General features: G+C 47.3%; 1 protein-coding gene across 1 annotated transcript in view; it reads left to right on the plus strand.

Annotated features, from left to right (window-relative positions):
- The first annotated feature begins 3,852 nt into the window (after window positions 1-3,852).
- LOC146192212 (uncharacterized) overlaps window positions 3,853-15,204 on the plus strand; it is a 78,539-nt gene continuing 67,187 nt past the window's right edge. Inside the window, exon 1 of the mRNA XM_084600429.1 lies at window positions 3,853-3,951. Within this exon, the coding sequence (XP_084456555.1) occupies window positions 3,853-3,951 (99 nt within the window). The remainder of the gene's footprint in view (window positions 3,952-15,204) is intronic.

Genomic DNA, 15,204 nt, shown 5'->3' on the forward strand with positions numbered 1-15,204 from the left:
GAGAATGTTGGAGAAATGTCTTCTTTTCCGCTCGAGGAGACCCCGTAGCCGTGCGCGCATCGGCGGCAACCCTTCTCATCACTAGGTGGCGATAGTGACTCGCTCGGCCGAAAAGGCCCTGGTCCTCTCTGGAAAATTCGGCCGCGCCTAACAAATGACAACGCGCGGCTTGTGCGGGAGGATGAGCGGACGAATAAAGGTGAAAGTTACGCGGATGTATGCGCCCAATTTGGAGCGTTGTAAAAGAAAGAAAGGTCGTCTCACTGGAGCAAAAGTTTGAGAAAACACTATCACCGGCCAAATTATTTATTAGAACCTGACGTTTCGGGACCAACAGTGCCGCAGTAGTTTTCCATTTCCCAAACCGTGGCGAAGTCCAATTGTGTATTTCGCCCCGTGTTGTCTAATTGTGACTCCTGGGGTCAAAGTAAATTTTTGGGAACAGCCGGGTCCTGAAAAAGACATTTCAGAGAATGAAGACCTGACTGGAGTTGAGCTTTCTAATCAAAGCGGATATGACCCCTTCAGATGACGGGTCCCGCAGAAACTGCGAATGTGGTTGCCGTACCAGAAAGTTCATTTGTGTGCCCTGCGCTGGAAGAAAACTGGTTACCTGGAAATACCTATTTTCTGGAGCTTAGATCGCGCATGACCGAGATAAAGTGGAGTCAAGTACTAGCGAGCATGAAAGTTAGGAGGTAACTCAAGATCAGGACAGCAGTCATTTGGCCGTCGAAGAAATAGGCTCGAGTGTTGGCTCGAATACCAAACAGGTTCTACCTGCCGAGGAAGATGAGGAAGCCTGTCTCTCATAGGCAGTTGACATTGCGGATCACAAAATTAAAGATTCACAAACGGAGGAAAGTGATGACTGCACTAAAGCAGAGCAGTTAAAAAAAAAACCTGAGAATCAGGAGGTAACTAAAAGTGAGGTGAATAAGTCTCCAATGGAAAATAAGCCCTGTTCTAAGAAAGTATGACTGAAAGTAGAAAATAGAAAGAAGGGAACAAGGTGGTCTTCAATGAACGCTTTGCAAAGGGTGCGATGTTCGAATATTAACAGTGTCACGAAATCGGCGCACATTTTCATCAAGCCGGCACGGCGCGAGGCCCGCGCGGCATCGCGTGGAAAGTTCGAGAAAAACCTCCTTCCCCGTGCGAGAGAGCGCGTAGCTTTGTACGCGTCGCCGTCGCCCTCTTTCTCATCACCCGGTGATGACGCGGACTCATCACTCTGGAATACGCCAGAAAGTTCCAGAATGTTCTACGGGTCGTGGCCAATGACGACGCGCGGCTCGACGGGAGGAAGAGAGAGCGCTATAACCAGCGAAGCTAAGTGTGTATGCGCGCTAGCCTTGGCGCGTTTTAACAGACAGACGCGGCGCGCCCTATTTAAAGAGACCGCGCCGCTTCTGAGTCAGTCAGTCAGTGGTGGCGACGTGTGCGCTTGTGCATCGGCTAGACTCCCGGGGATCACCCGCTGCTGGCAAGCCCACGGACCTGCAAGGGAGCGGCGCTCGTCTCGTATGGCGGCCACATCGTTACTCTTGAGGCGTCGGATTGCAGCAGTGCCCGGTGAACAATTTGGTGTTTGTTTATGTAACTCTCTCGTGTTTGATCTGTTGTAAAGCCTCTGTGTTATTGAATCATTCTGTAGTTGCATGCTTAGCGTTTGTATTTCGTCTGTGTATTTCAAGTGATCTTGTGTATTCCTTTGTATTGACTCTTGCTGCGCATAAATTGTGTTTTGTTTGTTCCTTCTGACTCCGATCCGTACTCTGGCTTGAACCGGCGACAGCTGGGCACCAACTGGCCACCCCCTTCTGTCACTACAAGGTAGTTGAATTCCGGCTGAGCTTGCCACGCAGGTCGAGGGCATCTCCTTTGCGACCGGAACAGCTACCCCCCCTCACTCTAAGGGTGTCTGGGAGTGTGCGCACCGTTAAGGGCGCATCGTTAATAATAATACCCCCTAATTATTACGGGTGACAAACAGCATAATTGAATCAAACGGGCCCCGAGAAAAGATGCGGAAGCAAGCGAAAATGGGATGACAACTCAAACCTGCCGGGCAGGAATTTGAGCAAGAAAGCTCCCTAAAAACGACAAGAAAGGAGCGGCTGATGGAATGGAAGCGCAAGTGCAAAGAGGGCATCACAGGCCGAGAAGAAATGAGACTGCCTATACGAAACGGTACTAGGCATGCTAGCGCTAGTTCGGTCCGCAAGCTCCATTCTAGCAGTATCATAGATAAGGGCCCAGCTTCCGATCGCAAATTGGAACAGAGTACGAGTAGAAAGAAAAGCGAGATGAAATCGTGAGTGAGAATCGACGTACGTGGGAAAGACAAGCAAGTGTTCCGTCAGATATGCAGCTGGCGTGCTAAATTTTTAATAGGAACTTTTGTGTTCCCAATGGGAAGCGCTGGTCTGTTATGGAAGTATCGGCGAAGTATGTCTTGCGTTTATGTGGCCCAATTTGTGAAATAGTGTTTGTATGTTCACAACATGTGATATGGTATGAAAAGTAACCTAAGTAATCACAGATGGCCGACACCAAATCTCCGAGAACTTCCACTCGCCGAGAATGCGACTTACGAGCTGCAAGTTGAACCAGACCTCTGTCCGCACATTTGAAGTTATTTCATGGAGGTCCGGGCAGCGTGCCAGCCATATTTGGTACGGGCATTCCACGAGCAGGAGGACGAACTGGTTAACGGCTTTCTTGGCAAAGGATACAGGTATCGCAGTTTAATACAATATACCCGAAAGCTGGAAGAGGCCAGCTGCTTGGCGGAGAAGTGCTTCAGGAAGAATACACTGTGAAAATATGTGCACAATGTCCTCTCTACCACCACAAAACAGACAAGTTGGTCGCAAGCGTGCCCGTCTAAACGCCGGAGCCTTAATAGGGAGGATTCACCTTGCGCAGCGGTACATAAAGGACGCTCTGCTTGCTTCTAAAAGTTCGCCATGGTATACCGCCAGCTGGGTTTAAAATTAACAAGATCATACTGGCGGAGTTGAAGGGAAAGTCTTGGAAATAGGAGCATAACCAATTTTTTGAGGGGAACCGCAACTACATTGATGTCCACCTCCGCCTTGCGAAGTTGCTCTATTCAGGTGGCTGCCTGGGCGAAAAAGAGCGATGAAGGGCGGGAACGTGGCACGCAGAGCGTTCGTGGAGTGCCGTTCCGCTCGCAAATGGACAGCTGGGAGGAAGCTAGGGCTCGCCGCGAGCGGCGCAGTGGCGCCCTAGCGGCTCCAAAGCGGTGCAGTGATTCCGCACCAAGCAGTTCGAATTATCCCTATGCTGTTTGAATTATCACCGTAGATCTGGGAATGCACACGTGGCTTCGGTGAGCTGTTATTGCCTCCTTGTTTGAGATAACAGGGACAGGCAGAGAGCATATTTTTTTCCTGCGCGGCGTGCACTCACAAGCACGTGGTGCCTGGCAGAGCCGCCGCTTTGGCACCCTCCTCGATGACGCGGCTTTGGCCGTTTGGTTTCTTTGCTAGAGCTCTCCGCTGCGCCTGCCTTGCCCGAGGCTGGTGTGTGGGGTAATCGCGCCCTCTGGGGCGCCGGCCTCGTAAGCGGCCGCACCAGTGGCGTGGCCGACAACGCAGGGGCTGGACAGGAGCCCGAGGCGGAGGTTGCCTTTCAAGGGGCTGCTACGGCGGTGCTGGTTGGCGAGCTGCGACAAACCGCTCTACTGACGCGGGATTTGGGGTGACGAAATCGAAGCGGCTCAGTAAGTATGCGCAAAAGAAGGATGAAAGGGCGGATGACACCGACTTCGAGGGCACCTCCTCTCATGCAAGGACCGATCGGCCTGCAGCCAATTGGGTGGTCATGGCGCTAGGGCGGAACTCCTCCAGCGAGGACATGACACCTGGCGCAGCTTCCTCCACCAATGGGGGCAGTTCGGACTCGGAACCGGAGATGAACATTGTGAGCCCCAGGGTCCTTCTACTCCTATCGAGCTAGCTCGCTGTTTGTTGTACAATGGTCAAGATTGTAACTCTTTTGCTGAAGCTGGTGAGGCAGAGCTCCCCTTTGCCTCACCACCCTCTTCTTCCCAAAGGTCAGCTTGTACGCATGGTGATGAGGTTGACTGAGAAGGTTCTGTGTTCTAGTTCCGAATCGTCCTCGCCGTCTTCCTCTTCTACGTCTGACTCCTCTATTAAAGAGGGGTCCCCCGACCGCGCGGTTGGGGCAGCTTCAGGTCTTCAGTAGGGTTTTCTTTTCCGGGTCTCTTGCTTCGATCGCTCCGCCTTACTCGGCGTTTTACCGAGTATTGGTCATTTCCACATAGTTTGTTTTTTCATTCTATCTCTAATCACATTGCTTACGATAGCTGCTTTTGACTGTCTAGCCATGTCTCGTCGCACCAAGCAAGCTGAGATTGTTCAGCTTGTTAGTTCTAAAAAAATGATTATTTTCGTTTTGCAAGAGACCTACATCCTTTGCATTGGCCAAAACTGGACCTTCGACAGGACATTTGGTACCAGGTCCTACTGGAGTTAAAGCGCGTCGGCCTCTGCTAGGGTTGGAGTTATTGTAATGCCACGATTTCGCGGCTTGGTTCTGCGCCTCTCGAGGGATGCCGAGGGCCGCGTCCTGTCTGTGAATCTTGATTCTGGCATTCGTGTAGTAAACGTTTATGCCCGAAGAAAGGTCGTAATCAGGGTTGCATTCGTCAAGTGCCTTGACTCTCAGTTATGGTTACTGAAATCAGCTGTGTCCTCGACAGCGTGGATCACCTCTCTTGTAGCACTCAGCCTAAGGAGCGCGGATCGGCAGGGAGCGCAAGCACTTAGGGAGCTGGTAGAGCAGCTAGATCTAATTGACGCTGGCAGGGTTCTCCGCTCGGGAATGTCAGTGTTTACTCGGACTGGGAGGTGCCTTCAAAACAATGCCTTCTAGCATGCTCTCCATGTGGTCTGTCCGCTCTGCGTTGAGTGATCAGAGGTGCGTCATCCTTCGCTTCACTGATGGGACTGGTCTCTCGCCGGAAGGTGACTTACAGACTCAAGTCGTGGCTTCTAGAGGACCAGGAAGCAGTGAACAGCATTTCCGAATGGTGTCAGCGTTGTAATATGAAGCTTAACACTAACAAGTCTAAACATATGCGTGTTACTCGCTTAGTACATCCGCCCCTTCGTGCTACCTCAACACTGCCCTCTTGAATCTGTCTTCATACAAATATATAGATGTTCACATAACCGATAACTTGTCATGGAAATTGCATGTTCATCACGTAGGTAATAATGCTAACCAAAATCTTGGCTACCTCAGAAGAAACTTTTCACATTGCCCTAGCGCACTAAAACGTCTCCTTAATAAAAGTTTGGATCGTCCAAAACTGGAGTATGCAGCTTCTGTCTGGAACCCAGGCGTCGTTTCATTCATTACTGAACTAGAAATTGTGCAGAGTCGTGCATCTCGCTTCATATTGTCTAACTATTATCGCACTTCTAGCGCGACTGCCATGAAGTCTTCCCTGTCATTGCCTCTTCTAACGGAAAGCAGAAAAGTATTTCGGCTATGTTTGTTTCATAAGATTTTTCACTGCAATGCATATCTCATACAGAAACTTCTAACGCAACCATCCTACACTTCATCACGCATTGATCACCGTCACAAAGTAAGAATTCTATTATGCCGCACGAATTACTGCCATGACTCCTTCATTCTAAACACTTCTAACATTTGAATCGCCTTCCACGAGCCATTGCTGAAATTACAGATGCAATTTCTTTTCGTACAGCTGTTACTAGCCTTTTTTGCTCCAATGTTTATCATACTTTTTCTGTTGTTTTTCGTGCTTTTGCTTGTTCACCATTTCCTGCTTGGTTGTGTTGCTGCTGGTTTTCTATTTTTATACCTTGTTGCGCAGTTGTTATCATTTACTGTATAATGACCATATAGTTTTGTGTTATCTTTTTGCTGTATAGTGTTTTACTTTCTTTAGATCACCATCACTCCCCTCTGTAATGCTCTTGGGCCCTGAGGATAAATAAATAAATAAAAGGAAGTCTTCGGTATTTTGAGAAGTTCTGTCCATCCGCCTTTTTCACTCTGCACATGCGCAACCCTTACCTGGTTGAAAAAAAAAAAAAAACAATCCACCTAGCTGCCCATGCCCAGTTCCTGACCTTCGTGAGCAGCGCAGCTGGAGCCGATCGCGGAGGTCATGCAGAGTTCATGGTCGTTATAGACGTTTGCGACACGTGGCGGTAGCTGTCAAGGAAACAAATCGCCACTTCGCAGGCGTCTCCCAAGAACGTATTCAACCAGTGTCTGGCTTACGTTTAACCACGCTTCAGAGCGCGCCACATCTTGTCAAAATGGTGGATTCTATTTCGACTCTAGACAGTGTGGGATAGGACTGCATTAGGGCTGAAGTGCATGACTGTTTCAAACTGGGAATGAGAGAGGCACGTGACGACTGACTGATTACTATCGTCTCTGACATCCTCCTGCTCTCTGAGCCTCTTTCTACTGGCCGGGGGGTCACCGAAGCATTTGCTTCGCAGTGCATCTTGCTCCGGAAATGACCGAATTTTCGAACGTGATAGCGTTAGGTTTATGGTGCGCACTGAGCGATGGGAGAGGAAACATTGATGCAGCAGGCACCTCCTCCGACGCCTCTTAGCGTGCACAGAGACTCACTGAATTAGTAGACCCCGTTGCGGGTTTCGTAGCAAGCACGCCGGATGCTGTTTTTGAAGCGACACGGGAGTTCTACTCCGCTCTGTATCTGGCTCCAGTTCCAAGCGCAGCTACTTTCCCCGTTCAAACTCCCTCCAATCCAGTTCACTTATCAGGGGCTCCTTTGAATAGGATTGAGCTCGACGCACCTTTTAAGTCCTTCCATAGAAAGGGTAGCCCACGTTCGGACTGCCTAACTAATTAGGTTTATGCAAGTTCTGAGGGCAGCTTGGGAAGCCTTTTGCCGCCCTTGTGAACAGGCATCTGAGGGGACGCTTTCAGGTACTCAAAGAGATGGGCTGATTACTCTCTCTAAGGATGAGTTGAGACGCACCGACCTGCGAGCTTGCCGTCCAATCACGCTCCTAACCGTCGACTGCAAGCTCATAGCTAAGTGTCTGTCTTCTGAGTTAATTTCGTTCCTACCAGACATATGTCATTGTCAGGCGTGTGTTCCGGGTCACCCCACCTAACTGCACGGTTTCGCCCTCAGGGACCTCTTTCTCTGGGCTCAACATAAAAATCTTTCAGGTATTCTTTGTTCGTTGGATCAGGAAAAGGCATTCGATGTGTACATACTTATTTCAAGTCCGGGAAGAAGATGGTGTAGACTGTAGACTGATGGTCTAAGTTGCATATTCCAGACTGATTTCCGGCGTCACTGTGCTAGGTCTTACATACGAGGCTTTCGACGTGGGCCGTGGTTTTTGGCAGGGATGTCCCCTATCACCTACGCTCTACGCGCTTGCGCTTGAACCTCTTCTACAACGGATGTGTCGGGACTGTCGGATAGCTCGTTTTTCTTTACCAGCAGGTGCTCCGCCAGCTCCCATTTTCGCCTGCGCAAAAGAACTAACCAATGTCGTCCCGGATGAGGCTTCTGTCTCCTCCGTTCTGGATGTCATGGAGATGTACAGTAAGACGAGTGAACCTAAAGTCAATAGATCAAAGAGTGCCACTCCCTCTTTTGGTTGCGCCTCATCAAGTCCACAGCTTGCTCACAGTATTTCCACAAAGGCTGAAGTCGTTTTCACTTCAATCAGGAAGGTCTTTCCGGTAGAAATTGGTCCTTGGCTCAAGAAAACATTGAATCTAGGGTAAGATATTACCATAACGCTTTGTGTTCACTAACGGCTTGGACCACTATCACGAGGCCTTTCCGGTTCTGGGTGTTCACCGATGTCGCTGGCATAACACCTCTGTCGGAATGGACGAAGCTCTACTTGGAGCGGATCCTTTTCAGTTTCTTGTTTGGCGGAGGTCCAGACAAGGTCAAAAGGCCCGTGGTGCAGCTGCCTAGGTATAGCGCACGCCTTGACATCTCTGAGCTGGCCATCATAGGCATGGCCTTACACGTCAGGTGGACCCAAGTGGCTCTAAGCTCGGACATGCCTCACACTCGAAGCCTGACTTCGCATTTTTCTGAGAATTCCCTCTTCATCACTCGGCAGCGACGGTGACTCGCCCAGCCGAGAAGGTGCTGGTATTCTCCGGAAAATTGTGCCGCACCTAACCAATGACGGCGCGTGGCTTGGCGGCAGAAAGAGAGGACGCTTAAAGAGTGGAAGTTACGTGTATGTGCGTGCCGGCCATAGCGCGTTGTAAGAGACAGACGTGGCGCGCCCCATTATTGAGGTCACGTCGCTTGAGCCAGCAAGCAAGTATAGAGGCACTGTTGCTTCGAGTTAGCAAGTGCTACTGCTCGGCTCCCGGTGTCAACCCGCTGCTCGGCAAGCCCACTGGTCTGCGAGTGATTGGCTCACGTCTACAGAGCAGCCACATCGTGACTAAAAGACGTCGGTCTGCGACAGTGTCCGATGAAAAGTTTGGTGTTTATTTGTTTTGACACTCGTGCACGGTGTTGTGTTGTAAAGTCTCGTTAGCTGCAGACTTTGCATTGCCTTTCTTAAACCTCTTGTCGGTGTATATTAAATGTTGGTGAGAATTCCTCTGTATATCGTCTCTTCCTGTGTATAAAGTTTGTTTCGTTCGTTAATTCTGAATTCGGCCCTTGCTGTGGCTTCAACTGGCGAAAACAGGGCAGCAAATGGCCACCCCATTTCTGTCACTACAGATAGTTGACTTCTGATTAGGCTTGCCAGGCAAGTCGAGGGCATCTCCTTCGAGACCGGGATAGCTAAACCCCTCTCACTTTTGAGGACACCTGAGAGTGTGCGCAGTAACAGAGGCGTGTCATTACTGAATATAACTATTAACGGGTGCACTGTGTGGCTTTCGTAACAGGTATTTCTGCAGCGCAGTCAGCAATATTATCTCTGAAACTGTAGTTCGTTGCCGGCACTCAAAATTTACCTATTTAAGCCTGAATAGCCAATGTCCAGAGAGGTCCTCAGCATATGTGCTTTGTCTTTTGGAACTAATTCGTTGATCGAAATATTTTTGATTAGTTTAATGCGCTGCCTCTTCAAATATGTACCAATGTATGACCACACCTGACAACCTGCACACCGTAGAATGTATGTGTTAGAGTAGATTACGAAATATATTTCTATTCAGGTTTTACTTGTACACTTGCAGTGTTTGCTCTAGGTGAGATGGTATTTCCAATGCGTATATACGGGCTTCGTGCGAACAGTACTAATAACCTCCCTCGATCCTTCTGTTGCAACGGCTTTGCAGCCCCACTAATTGGACTTCATCATGTGCTTAGCTACGTTTTCATAGAGGTCGCCCACCAGCACATTATATTATATGTTTAGTTTACCTAGGGGGGATCCTACGTCTTCATAGAGGCTTTTTGCTACCTGGCTCTCATGACGAGATACATTAATGTAAGTCTAAATATTTTTCAATTTGTACTGTCAAATACAATTATTACGGCACCTGCTATCCTTTTGGCAGTGCTGGAGAAATCCTCTGTGTTTGCAGCTATATACTTATCGAGCGAAAATAACGCACATAGCACCGGGCCTGCGACGGCACCGTACTTACCTGCCATTTAGTGAGGAGGGTGCCGAATTGCCTTTCTCTTTTAAGTACACCCTGTGAGCCCCGGTAATACCCACTGGTTTGGGGACAGCGCTGCTGGACAAATCGCAATAAATAAGCTTCTAGAAAGGAACTTTTGTCGCGTTCAGCTTCAATTGGCAACCTGTCTAAAAAATACAATCATAACACCCTTTGCTGAGTAACAGTTGTGACTGCCGCAGTTTCCAGTTTCTCCACACCGGCTGGGATCATAGGGCCGGGGTCGAAGTTTTATGTTCACATTGAAGGTAGCGGCTAATTGCATCCCCAAGGACAACAAATTCTGTTCTTGCGAGAGTTTGCATTTCCTGCTATAGTATATAGGATCAGGCAATGCCCCTGGCTTCGCAGAGAAAGTACGATGACGTGATGATAGCTTTTCTTCTTTACGATGAAGCGTCGCATTTCGATTGCTGTAAAAAAATTCAAAAAGAAACACTCTACGCACAATAAAAGATAAAATCGTATAAAGGTTATATTCAAAACAATAACTGGATTACAAATGCACTCTTGTTCTCGCAATTTCGCGCATTTGCGTCATTGAGCGTCGGTTGACGCCGCACTGTGCAATCCTTCGCGCATTTATTCACGCCCCTGCACTAATTGACGACGCACCGCGCCCCGCCGGGGTGGTGCAGTGGTAAGACGCCTGACTACTGTGCCGGAGTACCCGGGTTCGAACCCGACCTCGGCGGCTGCGTTTCGATGGAGGCGAAACGAAGAGGCGTCGTGTGCTGTGCGATGTCAGCGCACGTTAAAGATCCCCAGGTGGTCGGAATTACTCCGTAGCCCTCCACTACGGCTCCTCTTTCTCTCTATCCACTTTCACTCCCATCTTCCTCCCTTCTCTTACGGCGCGGTTGCGGTGTCCCCAGAAATCAAGTGAGACAGTTACCGCGCCTTTCCCTTCCAATAAATAAATCAGTTTTTTTTTTAAATCAGTTTGACGACGCACCGCGCACCGCTGTCCGGAGTCCCGCTGTCGCATTCAAACGCATCAAAACCTGGACACTGTATTCGCTGCGCAGTAGGCCTATTGAAAAAGAAAACACCACAACCAAAATAAACACGGACGACAAGGCGCCATTCACCGCGGCACCGACTCATCGGGGGCACACTGTAGACGGGGCGTTGTCGGTTTACATGTCGCACTCCCGGGACACTCAACGCGTGGTTCAAGGTGCACATGGCCGCCGTTCAGGCGGGAATTCCCGGCGCAGTAAGTTAGTCGCTAGCAATATGGAGATCCTTTTGCACAAAAAGCGGATTCTTTGCACCGACGGCATCGTTGCAATCTCTTGGCCTTACAAAATCAAACTAATGCACATCTTTTCTTTATGTTTCAATGTTCTGGCCTACATCAACTATAGGCAATACACAGACATCTCGATAAAATGCGCACGAATATTACAAGGTCCTGGCTACATAAAAAAACACCTGCAATTTATACTTTACATATCGAATCCACTTCGCATGTAAGGAATACGTCGAATGCGTGGCGCCAATCTTCGCACAGATTGTATGCTGGAGGCTTCGCATTTGGAAAACGGCTATTTTGGTGTCATAGGCAAATATCAGTTAGCGAAGCGCCAACTACAGCAGCCAAAGTGACCACAGCAACAAACTAGAGAGATTTTAAAAAACTTCCATAATATCTGTGTGCATAACATGCAAAAGACATGCACAGAAAGCTGCCTTAATGTACCATATTTCGTTTCACATTTATGAAACGAAGAATGCAGTTACTGCCACGATAAAAAACGCCAACACTAAAATTAGAAACACAAAACACAAAGAAACACAATGTCGTAAATGTCACCTTCATCAAGGCCTTTCCGGGAGTAGGGGAGGAGCTGTGAACCTGCCAAATGTTCACCTGCTTATTTGTATTCTGTTTCATCGTACGAGATTTCGTTTTCTAGTGAACTAGGGTATCTATGTTGAAGATGCTTATGCTCAAATTTCGTATCATTGTTTTTGTCATATATGTCACTATTCTCAGCTGCCATGCACACGCGAAATTGTAGGGCCTGAGTGCATGTAACAGCACAAACCTTTTTGAGACCACGCAATCACAACTCATTAGAGAAACGCAATTTCGACAAAAAATATTATTTAAAATATCTTCGAGTGCGATAAAATAAATACTCTAACTTTTTACATTTTGTTACTATGGACATTGTAAATATTTTTCCAGCAGACGTTTTCCAGTTGAATTTGAAATGCCTAAATTCATGGGATCAGAAATAATAATAAAGGCTACTTCACCAAATTTGCTTTATATTTTATATCTATTATTTCACAGATTGTTATTGACGATGCGGCATTTAAACCCATATCAGAGGCAAATGCGGAGAGATTTACACAATTCTCAACTACACAGGATGAATTAGAACTTTCAGGAGCAATTCGGGAAATTCATGAGGCGCAACCTGCAGGCACATTTATGATGCATCGTAGTGTATGTATTAAAATTTTACACCTTTTGTATTTCATTTTATCTTCTGTACACTTGCAGGCTAATCCTACCGAAGGGCGTACATTGATCTCACATAGTTACAATCAATGTACCTGCAATGTTTGTCACTTTCACCAAAATGAGGTCGGTGATGCGAGATTGCGAAGCACTTATAACCGTTTAGTAGGCTTCAAATTTCTTATGGCTGGGCAAATATTAGCAGAGAGTCTGTAATAACGTTTCACTGAGATTATCGTATTATATAAGACCTGTGATAAGGTGGCGAATGTAAACGAAGTGTACTGTAGGCATACGGCCGACGTCCTCAGACATACCTCAAAATGTTGCATATGTAACGCCTGTGGTTAACGTTGGGCATAAGCGTTTTTCTAAATATACAAAATAGAACTGGATTCTGGAGAACAGTGCTCTGTGTGGATGTACAGTAGAAGAGCATATATCGAGGCTTATATCGAGGAAAGCTGTCTGGGTGGCTTTAATGTAGTCAAAAGGTTGCCACTAACTAATAAGTTCACTTTGCAGACATCATTTCCACTTTTCTCTGGCAGTTCTGGTTTTTGCAACAGAGAAGTAAAAGTTTTTCCTCCCGTCTCTGTAGCAATCGCAGTAGGGGGTATAACGAACTTTACAAGAAAATAAACTCAAGATTCAATGCGTTTACTGTACTAAAACTTAAAGCATTCACGGTGTTGAATCTTATATAGAACGGATTCTCTAGTCCAGCCATCGTATTTCAACAAAAGCCTAACGGGCGCTAAAACTCCCCGCTGCTCTTGGGAGCCTTGAAAGTGGGCGCTGACACTTGTGAAAATTCCCGGTACATTTGCAGAACTCTTTCAATTCGATAATAGAGAGACCTCCACTATGGCACCTCTTTCTCTCTGTTCTCACTCCCACCTTCGCAATGACGCGATAGAGTAAGCTACCAGCGAACATATAAAGTTCGAACGTGCCTGCGTAGGAATAATGTGAATAGAATTGTTTCGGCAGGTTGTTCGTGATATCACTCTCCCATATGAAAGGATATGGCTCGAGTTGGTACCTCCTGCCAAACATTTTGTCAGGAAGGTCCAGTTAGTGCTGGACAATTTCAGTTGCCGCCTCCCACGACTTATTTTCTCGCTCTTTGAACAGGCACGGAGGGGCACGACGAAATGCGAGACGGTGGCCAATGCAGCTTTCGCTACAAAACTGATGTAAGACGTATATTTACCTGCTCCAAAGGCCCGCTTACCTACGGCGCCGGTTTTCCTGTCCCGAACCAAGAAGTATATATATTCCCATTGACTGGTTTTTATATAGTGTCAACCCAACTATATTGCTCGGCTATCGAATATTTGCAATGAGGCGTTTCAGTGGCTTCTAAATACTTTCATGCACCGAAATTTCTCAGTACCGCAATATATTTGTAAGCCAAGCCTAAGTACTTGCACGCCTAATGTTAGTATCGGGATGTGCACACTGCTTTCGTGTTTTCTTGCTAATGCGTTGCTTGGAGGCATTCTCAGCTATTTGTATAAAGTAAACCACAGCTATTGTGAGCTAGGAAACAGCGAGGGTGGCATTTTGGCCGGAATTTTGCTCTTCACGCCGTGCTGTACCTGCCTTACTGGTGCAAACATCGAGGTCGCAGCGGTGCCAGCTTTCTTAGCGCAACGCAATGCAGTTGCATCGCCATCGCCTGTCCTGCACGTGAATGACTGTTCGGGTAGGGGCTGTCCTGCCTTTCTAAAGAAAGATAGTGTGCATCTGCCTTCAATAGGCTACCTGGCCGAAGTGTGGCTTCCTTCATCGTAAGGTGCAATCCTGTGAGGTCAGCAACGCACTTTTAAAAGACGTGCCTGCACATCGTATCATCAGTGGGCCAGAAAACAGCGAAGATGGAAAGATGCTAACGCTTATTTTGCTCTTGACGCAGGTATACCTTATTTCGAAAAGCGCACAATGCGTGCGCTATGACGTCACATTTTTATGCTGTTTCCTCGCCCGCACAATCGCGGTTTTCGCTGTGTATCTGTGTCGTTGTATTAACAGGTGCTTTCTGCCTCACTAGTGTTCTATTAAGTGCAGACCTAGAAGCTAACTCCGGCCCCAATCAAACAATTCCGGTAAAAAGCTTGTAACTAGTTCAAGTACCGTTCATACGATAAGCATCGACGACGATTGTTCACATTCTACTCTTTCAACTAATAATGAAAGGCTTGCTTAGTTACCGGCGGGGCGTAAAAAGATGGCTGAAGATTCGCAGAAATAAAAACATTTAAGCTAACAATGCAAGAAAGCTTTGAAGTGCTTGAATCACGCGTGTCTGCGCTTGAAAGAAAATCAGAAGCATCAGGTGCTGATAAAGTTAACGACACAGTGCAACGCTAGTTGAATTCATTATCTGAGTTTGTAACCAGGCTTTTTTCAAGAAACGATGAGCTGGAAAATCGCTCTCGCAGAAACAACATTCTTCTTCTCGGTCTTGTCGAAGATGACCAAGAAACTAGAAAAGCTCTCTACATTTCTGTAATGAAAGTACTCAGTGACAATCGTCACATGTAATGCCCTAAGATAGAAAGGTAAAATCGTATAGGTAGAAAGCAAGACAGGAGCCCTCATCCTGTCATTATTCAGCTGCTAAATTATCAGACAAAAAGGAAGCCTTAGAAAACGCACGCAGGTTCAAAGATTCAGGTACTTGCTTTTCGTAGGGTTTTTCTGCACTAGTGCGATCGATCTGGAAAAAGATTTGGCTTGCTACGGAGTCTCATAGGGACAGTGGGCCAAAAGCGCTTTTGATATATGGCCTGGGATTTGTTGATGGCGTTCGTTATAATTGGACGATGCAAAAATTTTTTATTCAGAGATTGCAGCTCAAGGACCCCGACCTCTGATGCTACTTCGGACACATCGATTTCGGATTTGCACTGACTGAACGCGATCAATAATTTTCGTGTTCTGAACATTAATGCCAGAAGTTTAATAAACAAACTTCAAATTTTCCTCTATTTATTTCTTGCGCATTAGCCACATACCAG

The sequence above is a fragment of the Amblyomma maculatum genome, chromosome 4 (assembly GCF_055883805.1).
Source record: "Amblyomma maculatum isolate TAMU_Amacu chromosome 4, ASM5588380v1, whole genome shotgun sequence".
Classification (NCBI taxonomy): Eukaryota; Metazoa; Arthropoda; class Arachnida; order Ixodida; family Ixodidae; genus Amblyomma; species Amblyomma maculatum.